General features: G+C 40.6%; 1 protein-coding gene across 1 annotated transcript in view; it reads left to right on the top strand.

Annotated features, from left to right (window-relative positions):
* Positions 1-11,048, top strand: part of hipk3b (homeodomain interacting protein kinase 3b) — a 41,966-nt gene extending 30,918 nt beyond the window's left edge. The window contains 9 exon segments of the mRNA XM_061041564.1: positions 51-174; positions 275-396; positions 557-681; positions 1,378-1,545; positions 1,639-1,959; positions 2,047-2,193; positions 2,297-2,559; positions 3,760-3,899; positions 6,183-11,048. Of these exon segments, the coding sequence (XP_060897547.1) occupies positions 51-174; positions 275-396; positions 557-681; positions 1,378-1,545; positions 1,639-1,959; positions 2,047-2,193; positions 2,297-2,559; positions 3,760-3,899; positions 6,183-6,653 (1,881 nt within the window). The 3' untranslated portion in view covers positions 6,654-11,048.
* The last annotated feature ends 759 nt before the right edge of the window (positions 11,049-11,807 follow it).

Genomic DNA, 11,807 nt, shown 5'->3' with positions numbered 1-11,807 from the left:
CCAGAAAAGTCTAGTCATTTCCCTTTTTCCTTTTGCTTTTGTTGTTTCAGGGGCTAGCTCCATCAGCCCCCTCAGTGATGCACCCTGGGATACCACTTCAGACTGGAAGTGGTCAGTTTGGATGCAGTGATTCATTTCAGCAGGCTCTCATTTTATGTCCCCCCACCCTTCAAGGTAGGACCTGTGAAGTGAAATATCTTTATTTATTTTGCTTCTTAACGGCTAGACTAAATACCTTACCGTCCGATATATTCTTATCCTATCGTCTCTGCAGGAATCCCAACCAACACAGCGAAACCAGCTGGCTACTCTGTTCGCATGGAGGCCTCTGTGCCTCTGGTTACTCAAGCACCACCCATTCAGCCCTTACAAATACGACCTGGAGTCATAACACAGGTAAGATGGTAGAAACAGTGAGTAGTAAGTGAAGGTCATATATATTTTTCAATAGGTTTTCTTGTATTTGTATGATGTTGATCTATTCAAACTGTAAGCAGATTGAAGAGCCATTGAGAGGACAACTGTCACGTGTAACTAATACGCTTCTCTTTAACAGGCCTGGTCTAACCGTGCACAGCAGATTTTGGTGCCCACTTGGCAGCAGGTGACATCAGTGCCCCCACCACCTTCCACTTTGGCATCTGACACTGTGGCCGGCTCACAGAGATTGGGTGACTGGGGGTAAGAAATTATTTTGAGTGTCAGGACCAGAATTAGAATTAGAAATGTGTTTGTTGCCAGGTTTACACATACAAAGAATGTCTCTTCTTTTATTGGTGCAAAACAATATAGAGAAAGTTAAAACAAAGTTAACAGCAAAACTCCTACTGTGAAAAACATCAAGAAAATCAACCTCAAAGACTAAAGAATCTTTTATAAAATAATGACAATGTACAGACCTCCCTCTTACTCGATGGTTAATCATTTATTGCCATTAATCAACAGGTTATCGCCGAAGGGGAAAAAAAGTTTACCTTGTGGAGACTGTATTTGTGGATTTAAAATGAAAGAACATTTGGTGTTAATTGATGATATTCGAATAAAGGGTAATGATTGAACTGTAATATGTTTTCTCAACATATTTGTTCATCTCTGGTGTGAGCGTGCTGGGGGAGAATTGTTCCTGCATTTCTGTACTTTGCCAATCACATCCCCGTAAATAGTATTATGTTAAATAATTTGTATCAGTGCTTCATTAGTTGCTTTGTTCACTGTTGGGAATGGCTGCACTGCTTCAAATCAGAATGGCTGCTCCCCTGAATGTTAATGATCGATGAGTCATACATGTCCTTTGCGACCGGTGACTGAGAGCGTTTCGTCAGTAATGGTGTTAAAGGCTTTTGGCTCAATTTGTGATGTTCTGTTTTCTTAATGCAGGAAAGTGCGTCCCCATGGTAACCATTACAGCTCCATGATTGCACATCCTCAGCCATTCTTAACCAACCAAATGACCATGTCCGCCCACCAGCCAATCAACATCGGCATCGCACATGTGGTGTGGCCACAGCCTGCTGCCAACAAGAGAGCCAAGCCTTGTGTGAACAGGTATGACACTTACTTTTATTGCATCAAAATCTCTTATACATTAAACAAATACATTGTTGTGTCATATTGAGAGAGACCTTCTTTCCTCAACAGGGGCAGCAACTTCTCCCAAAACACAAATATCCAAAATTTAGCATGCCAGTCCCCAAAGATGGCCGATACAGCAAAGAATGTCCAGGAGGTCGAGGAGGAAGCAGCCAGATGCCCAAAGGAGGGGCAGACTGCAGGAGAGGGGCAAAGAACAGAGCAGCCGGATGAAAACTGCTGTAAAGTGGCTCCAGCGTGTGAGGAGATTTCAGTTTCACAGGAGCAGCGTCAGGCCATGGTGATCTCTGACTTAGCCAGCCCAACTGTGAGTGTCATCAGTATCAGCAGCGATGAAGAGGAAGGAACCCAGAGACACTCTATGGGGGAGTGAGTACTGACCATGAGGTTTCCTCTTAGAATCTCCTTAATGGCTCTTCAAATGTCTTATTTTTTTTTATATCTCTGTGCAATAAGGTGTAAGGGAAGTGCAGACTGTGAGGCGTGTCAGAGCACAGTCAGCATGGAGAGAGTCTGTTCCCTCAGCAGTCCAGACAGCACGTTAAGCACCAGCTCCTCAGCCTCGGCCCAGTCCAGCACCTCACCCTGCAAACACCCCAACAGGTAGGGATAATACAACAAAACCTCCCTTGTTTCCCTTGATCTACACAAGTGGCCACACTGCAGCAAATGTAACTTCCTTCCTCATTTGTTTTCCCTCATGCAGTATGTCGGACGACGAACAGGAGAGCGGTTGTGACACAGTGGACAGCTCGCCTGCCTCAGACGCCTCTGGCCCTAGCAACAGTCCCTTCACAGAGAGACGCTTCATCGCTGACACCAACCAGAACTGCGAGCCCCGTGTGGCGTGCGTTGCCCCGGAGACCGAGCCCAGCAAGCCAACAGTTCGTACTGTTGTGGTGCCTCCAATGAGGGTGCAGAACAGCAACAACAACAACCCTACTATCGGGGAAATGCCTGGTAACTCAGGTAAGACTAGACAATGAATACAGTGCTATCAAAAATACATTTAGTATTTCTCACTTGGAGTTGGACCTAATAATATGATTTCAGGTGTCTAGCTTCCTGACTGAAACTTGTGACAAGCAGAGTAGTTAACCCAGATTCTCTCTAATCGAGATTATCAAATGACTAAAACTGGTCTCTTACATACTCAGTTTCTATATGTTTACTGGTCTTATCCCCGCTGAAGACCTACTGAGTAGGTCATGTTAGCTCAAAGGTCCAGTCACCACTGCTGCTGTCTGCTCCACAGGTCACATTGCCTGGGATTATGCTGTCTTTGTAGGCCACAGAGGTTCTCACAGGTGATTATGGGTGACCTGAAGTGTCTGCTCTGCTCTCTGGAGTGGATATTTGTTTGCTGTCAACACTCCTCACTCTGACTCTGAGAGCCCCTTGTCTCTGCGTGCATTTCTTCAGGCTCCATATGCATGCGTAATTGCACCCAAACGTTTAATATCCTGAATAAAATATTCAACAAGACAAAAACCAGCCAGGGAGCCTCAACACATTTGCTGGCTGTCATAACCAGATAAAAGTCTGATGAATGTTTCTTTCAGGTGTTAAAGGGGGGTTACACATGTTATATGCAGGTTTTATAACAGCTGTGGTCAGCTGGACACGTTTTCTCTTTCAGCAACAGAATTCATATTAGAGCTAGGTTTTTTAAAGGTCTTTTAAACTCTAAATCCACAAAGTGAGATAGCCTCTAATGTTAATGGCATCATCCTCCCCAACCCTCAAACTATTGCAACTTAAGCCCAACATAAAAGGGCACAGCTTGCTATTCTGGTGCTACCAGTTGTAAAAATAGCTGATGGTCTGACCCCACTATAAGATCCACGAACAAGCTTAGTTACAAACTCCTCCCAGATACCCCAAACACATCTATTTATAATCCCCTAGATCATATTCACAGGACAGATGCCACAAGGTTTAAAGGTTTTGGACTGATCAAATACAGCTTAGAGCCCTGATAAGTCTACAGAATGTCCTGCCACTAAAGTTGCTGTTTCTCTGGTTGAAATCAACTCTGTTGTTCCATCTCCTTTTGCCTCTTCTAGAAAGTTGTGATACTGATAACGAAACACTGAATTGTGTGTTGTAACTTCTTTCACCTCAATCTTTGCCTCTGTTTCTCCATCTTTTCATGGCCTCCTTCTTCAGTGTTAGAGTATGCGTGCCATACCAGAGGGCGAGGCATCCCTGGGCGACAACACCACCTCTCCACTCCCCTCCTCAACAGGCCGCAGAAGATCCCACCTGCATTCCAGCCCCAGCAGCAGCAGCCAATGGGCTTTGGGCAGGTGAGAACATGCAGTCACATACATGCATTATACATATCACAAACACATGTAAACAAATGACATAGGAAGAACTTTTTGGACAGCATTTTTAAAGCTTGTTGTCGATAAGTGTTGTTAAGACCAGACAGACTTTGTGATGATTAAGAATTTAAAATGGCTGACTCAATTTTATTTTTAGAAAAGAAATACAACGTACAACATTGGCTCATTCACTAGCAGGACACATTTTTGTTCTAATGTAAATAATTTGCCGTGGTCCAGTGTTGGAGGTCCTGTTTGTTTTAAATTGTCCTGTTAAGTCAGTACTTCCTGTATTGGTCCTTTTTCTTTCATGTGTATGAACAAAGACTTTGGAAAGTTGTACCTGAGAGTCACATTGTTGACTGATCTGGTTGTGGCTACACTCAGTGAATTTAGGAGGGGGAAAAATCCGACATTGGAATTGCAAGTACCGGTATTTCCTTTCCATAGTGGAGCAGCAGCTAAGTGCACACTTCACACAGTAAATGGAACTTAACTTTCCTGCTACAGTAGCTCTCTTTGCTGACACATTTTTCAGGTTGGTTCTTATCAACTTGCAGTAGATGAACATTCAATCTGTGTTAAGGGTGAGGCATTTTACTTTGATACTGCTTACTTAAAGCCCCAGCGATGAGTTTTTAGCTGGTTATGAAACGGACTGAGATTGATAATGATGATTCTCTATGACCTAAAAAAGCAAACCAGGCAATCAGGAAGAAGATTGAGTATTTCTATTTAGTAATTCTTGACGGCCTAAGCAGCTAGATGGGAGATTTTTCCAGACTGTTTATGCATGTACAGCTACAAGACCAGATAAGAGAAACAGCTTTGTCCACATTGATAGCCATGATCGACACATACTGAAAGTTCCTGACAGGGGCTTCAATGCCCTCCCAGTCAGAGAAAGAAAAACATAATTGTGTAATGTTATGCACACAAATTAAGATCAATGAAAAGAGACCTAAAAACTACTTGTGAAGAGGGGGGGAAGGGGATCAACCCCCTGGTACCTTTAGATAAACTCAAAGGGTGTGGCAGTAAAGAGCAGCATTCAATGTATTTATTATTTTTCTGACAAAAACTGAGATGAAACAATGTTCATGTTTTATTTACGGAACTATAGAACAGAAAAGAACACTTTAAAAAACACACATTTCTTTAGAAAGAACATTAAATAAATAAATAAATGAATGCATAAATTCATATTTGACAGACAAAAGCAGCTTGTGTATGTAGACCTTTCAACATTTAATGCAGAAACTTCAGAACAAGTTTCTCTCTCTTTTTTTAATGTTAACCTGAGACTAACATCTTCTGTCATTTTTTCCCCATTGTCGGTAACTACAAAAGATGTTCTTTCGAAAAGTGCTACTAAGCAGCTCTGCATATATTTGCTTAGCGCATGTGCAGAGCCACAATCCTGGGTTCTTGTCATTACAACAATACCTTAACGTTCGTATAAATGAATTACAAAGAGAAAAGAGAATAAAAACATGCTTCCATCTTCCTTGGAGTGCAAATGGAGAGGGGTAGTTGTGTAATTTGAAGTGACTCTGTACGGGGAGCATAATGTGACAGGAAGTATTGAAGCCTCGACTTTCAGTTTGTGCTATGATAGCATCTTGGGACAAAGCAGGACAACTCGGTTCATCAGCCAGTCTTCTTCAGTAAGCTTTCATTCCTCTGTAACCTTAAAACTCCCGCCCTATGAGCACCAGTGTGAGGCTCGTACATCGGCCTACTTTGTAGCACGTAGGAAAGCATTTACCTCTCGTCAATAAAATAGGCAACAATGTCACCGATCGCAGGTCAGTGCAACTCTCTCTGCTGACTGGAGTTCATCCTCCATCTATCCTCTCATCGCAGCATAAAGAGCTGGAATAGCCTTTCTTTCTAGCCTCTTTTGGATTCAAAAGCTGCGAGCTCTTCTCTTTACTTTTTTCACTGCTGTTTGTCTCTAGCCCGCTGTCTTCTTCTTTAATTCCGCTGTCAACTTCTTCCTCGGCTGATTAAATCCCACTCAGGTTACCCTCAATCATGTTTTAAGTTCACTACGAGAAGTCATGAAGTATTGATGGGAGTCGAATTGGCAATCAGGCAATCTGCTAAGAGCGTCACATTTTTTTAAATTAAAATATCAATACCAGGGGCCAGTGTATCAATGAATGGATCACACAAGTCAGGACAACGATATCTTGCCTGAACAATATTTTGTCCAACCCCTAGAGTTGATTCTAATGATATTATTCCCATCTCATTCAGGTGCAGCATTTCGGTTCCTGCCATCAGGAATGGAACGGCAACTTCGCCCACCGGAGACCACAGGCCTATATCCCTCCCACCATGCATGGCCACACATTCGCCCTGTCCCACAACAGCCCAAACCACAACACAGGCCCCCACCCTCACCTTGGGGGCCACCCGCACTCACAGCCCACCTTACTGTCCTACCCCCCGTCTGGTCCCCTGGTCACGGCAGCACCCGTGGCCCACCTCCTGGCTTCCCCCGTCGCCTCCCGCCCCGTCCTCCAGCCCACCTACAGCATCTCCCACCCGGCAGGCATTGTGCATCAGGTCACAGTGGGCATCAACCCCCGGCTGCTGCCTTCGCCCACCCTGCACCCCCAGGGCCAATTCAAGCCCCTCTTTCCCCCGCACTCCTACATCGCCTCGCCTGCCTACGCCAGTTTCCCTCTCAGCCCCACCAAAATAAACCAGTACCCTTACATCTGAGCAAGACTGCCCAGGCTCCCTTCAAACCACCTGAGGGCTAAGCGAGCAGGGCGAATTCTGTCTAAAACCACAAACAACATGGTTTTCATTTCCAAAACCATGGCACAACCACAGAGAAAGCAAGCTATTTTTTGAATCATGTAGACTTGGGTGTAATTGAACTTCAAGCTTTAAAAAAATCAAAAAAAAGTTCCAATGGTGGAGATGATTTGGGTAAAAATTAAGAAGGAAAAAGTGTATGAGTGATTGAATGAAAGAATGAATGAGTAGTTAAACTCACACTTAATGTGTTTTGCACATTTGATATATCTTTGCATTGGATCTTCTACGAATACTCCTCAAAACAGGTAAATAATTGGGGTGGTGTTGAATAGTTAGACTTTGCACCCCTTGGTCCCAGCTATTTTTCTATATTGCCTTCTTACGTGTGCAAGACACATCCATATTTGTAAAGCCATCCCAGTCTCTAGCTCTAGATTGACAGATGCACACGTTGTCCACAGTGTATGTTGTACTGCGTTTGAAGTATTTGTACCTTTTTGGTGTCTTTTGGTGTTAGCAATGTCAAGTCAATTAACCGATCTAAATAGGGTTGTTCCTCACGCTGCATGTGGTCTTGCATGAGCAAAAAAATGTAAAACGGAAAGATGCATAGACGTTGCTCTTGTTGTTCGTGTCACAAGACTCGCTGCATTGTATTACTGTCCCCAGCCATAGTGCCTTACATATTTGAGGTTGTTAATGTTACTACTTATATATGACTATATACATGAATATTAATGTACTGGACTGCAGCACTTGAAATTCCAATCAGTTGATGCATCCTATGTGTGAGTATATATATGCACATGTGTATATGTCCATGCATAGCCTGCATTGATGTGATGTACCGCAAATAGCGGTGCTTATATTTTGGAGTTGGTGTAAATTTCAGTGTGTAGTGAGTTACTTTTCTGTTCTTTTAAAGAACAGCATGCTTTGCTGTTGCGAATGCTTACTGTTTCATGAAATACGTTTTGTTTTTTTCCGTTCTCCCCTTCCCCCGAATGACTAGTGTACAAAGTGCAAGTACTGAGTATTGCTTAATATTTGATAATCACTTTCTATTTAGTGAAACTCTTATTACAAACAGCATTTTGACTGTTTGATGAAACTGCAATACAATCTAAATAGTCGATGATTCTTCTTTTCTTTTCTCGTCTTCGTATTTTTCATTTTTTTTTGAGTGTTTTCACTTTGTTTCTTAGATGTTTAGAAGTGTGGTGGGCATGGCTTTGAATAGGTAAGGAAACATTGCAAATTAATTCACGGTATGGAATCTTCTTAGCCTGAGCAAACCATGCAGTATTTGATATACACACATATATGGACATATATTATAGAGCTAGACTATTTAGTACAGATGCTTGATAAGGTGTGAGTTAATTGTGTGCAATTCTCTCATTTATGCATGTGTGACAAAGTTAACTTTTCCCTTTACATTATACCATTTGTTAAAGGCTTAAGGCTTATCGCTGTCGACTGCTTATTTTATACATTCCGTCAGGGAGGATATATACATATATATACATTATATATATATATATATATATATGATGGTAGCACCAGTCTATATATATATATATATATATATTAATACATATATATATGTAGATATGTTGTGTGTGTGCATTTTTTTGTTCATTTACTAGTTACGTGTGTAATTTTTTCGTCTTTTATTTTCAAATGAAGTTGCTTGTGCAGCACCAAAGACTGTAATTCATTTCCTGAGCAAGGTAGCTATTCTGTTTGCATAGACCTCAGTTATACTGTAGTCGTAGAATGGGGTTGAATTAAAACAATTCAAAAAAAAAAAAAAAATGTATTTAAAAGAAGAAAAAAAAAAACAGCCGAGGTTTTGTCTAGCTTATTGGGCAATTAATAAGTCGTATCATTTCTTCTTGAATGTATCATAGATAAGCTGCTATATGATGATTGCCACTTCAATAGCTGTGAAATTAGGTGATTTCTCTGAGTTCAAACCTAGCGTTGCTATTTTTGTATAGGTCCCTAATTATCTGAAATAGAAGTGGTTTTAATTTGTGTTTTTGCGTTCATATTTGGAGTGTCATTGTAACTACTGTATTGCTGATGATGAACATTAGTTGCATTTGTGTTTTCTCGGGGTGTGTGTTTTTTTGCATCAGTATTTTATCCTTATTAACCTTTCGGGCTCATCACTGCATATAAATGATGTATCGATGTAACTTAATTTTTGTATGTTTTCATATGGACGTTTTGTACACATCTAAAGCTGTAGCTTGCAGGATGATTTAACTTTTTCATTGTGCGCAAACGGTAAAATAGCAGTACTCTATTACGTGTGTTGCAGGAGCACTGTGAGATGCCAGGAGAAAAAAAAAATCCATTGCGTTGATTGGAGAGCGTCTGTAATGTTTCCACCAATCGCACACAAACACGCTCAGCACTAAGCTCTCATACAGGTAGTGAGGCTTGTAAAGGGTTCAGCTGATTACAGCCTGTGTGTCCAAAAAGAAAAGAAGCCCAATGTTTCTGTTCCAAGGTAATGTTTTCAAAAGTTGTTTTCACTTTCAATTGATTTTAATTTGAGATACATTTATTGCAACCTTTTTACCTGTTCAATGTTATATCTGGCTGGAATATCCGTTTCACAGTTTGATATTCTGAACTGCCTTGTGTTCGGATCGCTCTCCCCTTTATGAGTGTCTCATATCAAAATGTTTTGTCAGTGCAAAAGTGTGGCCATTGTTATGTGTTCCTTACTGAAATTGAGACAGTGTGAGCAGCACTGTGTATGTGCCTTGAGATTCAGAAAGTTAGAATTCATGATGGTGATACCTCTCCGCTAATTCATGGAGGAAGTCACAGAATCCAGTAAAGCAGATAGCCTAACAGCCACCAAACAGGAATACTACAAAAGGACGTCATGTTCTCCCCTCTGTGATGACAAACCAATAATACATTAGACACGCTTTGAATGATATGACACTTGACGATCTCTAGATAGTCTCTCTGGCTGAACAGCAGATGCAATACTTAACATTGTGCGGTCATTGCACCACCAAGTGTTCTTAGATCATCTCCATGCTTTTGCATTACCTTGCATGCACACCTAAGTTGCTTCACTGTGTCTTGCCTGGAAGCTGTCTTCTCAGAGCAGCTTTTTCATCGTGCAAGTTAAGAATTAGCGGGGGCAGCCAGAGCACAGACGACGCTGGCCTTTTAAAATCCAAAGAGCCGTGCTTTGAATCCAGGAGATAGTCTATGTGGACGTTACTTCTGTGCTCTGGATGTGAACCGCTCCGTCAAGGAGATTATTGTGGTCGGTCATGAGTGCAATACTCCACATTTAAACACTGACATGGATATGGCTGTGTGTTTTCTAAAAAGCTTTTTTTTCTTCTTCTTCTTACCTGTATGCTTTTACTGCTAATACTCGAGCATCATTTTGGTAAAGGAAGCTGATGATAACAAGGCATGCACTTGGCAGATTAGTGCTTGAAACAGTTCCCCCACTAATAAGCATGTGAAGTGTAATTCTGTGTTTTGATTCCTCCAAAGGTATTCACCAGCAATGCGCCTGCATAAACTCTCCTATACATGTTAGGAAAAGAATGGATGCAAGAGGAGAGAAATCTTAAAAACTGTTTTTAATTTTCCACATGATTGACTTTTTTTGGTTTATGGATTTTTTCTTTCTTTGATTTTTTTGATTTGAGGGTTCATGTAACATTTAACAGATAAATCATTGGTTTGTAAACGTTCTTCTTTTAAAGTGAAGGCTTTGATATCGGAGAGAAAAACAAATCCTCTGCTAAGGTATTATCCTTTAGAGATGTTAATTCAGGGTCTGTATTAGTCTAAACCTTCTAATGTGTTGCTCTTTGATTTGATGAGGTTTGTTCTACTCGAGCTCTTATTTTCTGGTCATCTGTATCAATTTCAGAGTTAATTCACACTGCAAGTTATGGAATCACCTGTTTCGATTGCTCATCAAATGGACTTGATCATGAAATCTGAACTGTTACTGTTTTAATACCTGTAGATTTTTCGTGGCTTTGTTTTCTTCCGTTTGTTCGTTTTCTGTTTTATTTGCTTTTTTATTTCGTGCTACACTAGTTTGCCATGTAGCAATTGCACTGTGCAATATTTACAGTATGAGGACTGGGAAAACTAACTCTATGGATGTGATGTCTATTTACAGTTTGCGATAGTGTTTCCTCTCTAGTTCTCAGTGATTTAGGTGTGACCAAGCCTTCTCTACTTTGTCACATTAAGCGGGTTTTCCAGGTGACTCTTTTGGTGAGTGTCAAAATAAGACTTTATGGTGTATTATTGTTAAGATTCACTTTGAATTAAAAAAAATCTATTGGAGCGGCTTGTTTTTGTCTTTGTCTGTTTTTTATTTTCAGTTGCATCTTGTGCATTTAACACTGGATATATCACATTTATCAAACTAAAGGTCTAACAGCTTATACTACATTAATTTACAGGTGATAATCCATAAAATAAGATGAGGTCATCTACAGCAGATGGAATATTTATTAACAAATCTTTTGTTTATAAAATCAAATCTGCAAAAATGTATATGCATTACTATCTCGCACAGCCGAAAGACACATCCTCACAGTCCTACTTGTGTGTGGCCAAATTATAAATGATACCCAGCAGAGGTCACCATGTCTGACAGAGGGAATCGGATCATTCATGGTGATTTTGATTGATAGAAATATTTAAAGGTAACAGTTTTAATATCTGTGGTTGATCTTTGTCACAGTCAAATGAGGGAGTCATTGACCAGGAGTTTATGCCGCAATGGTCAACAAGAACAATGTCATAAAAGTATGGGTGTTTAGACATTGTTGCACAATAGCATTAGCTGATTAAGATCAGATGATATTATATAAAGCTCTGGATCAGCTACTAAAAATGGGCTTGAATAAAAAACAGGCGGACATAAAACACAAATAAACAAATGCATAGTTTCCTCACGCTAAGTTATATTGTGAATTATTGAAATATGATGTTTTTTACTTTATTGATTTGTGTCAGAAAACAAAAAAAATTGGGGGGAAAGCAAAATCATTTTGACATGTTCCATTTGGTTTTACAGCCTGGTATTTTTTTTCTGAG

This window comes from Labrus mixtus, chromosome 1 (genome assembly GCF_963584025.1).
Source record: "Labrus mixtus chromosome 1, fLabMix1.1, whole genome shotgun sequence".
In the NCBI taxonomy this organism is placed as follows: domain Eukaryota; kingdom Metazoa; phylum Chordata; class Actinopteri; order Labriformes; family Labridae; genus Labrus; species Labrus mixtus.
This window is presented reverse-complemented; position numbering and strand designations above follow the sequence as displayed.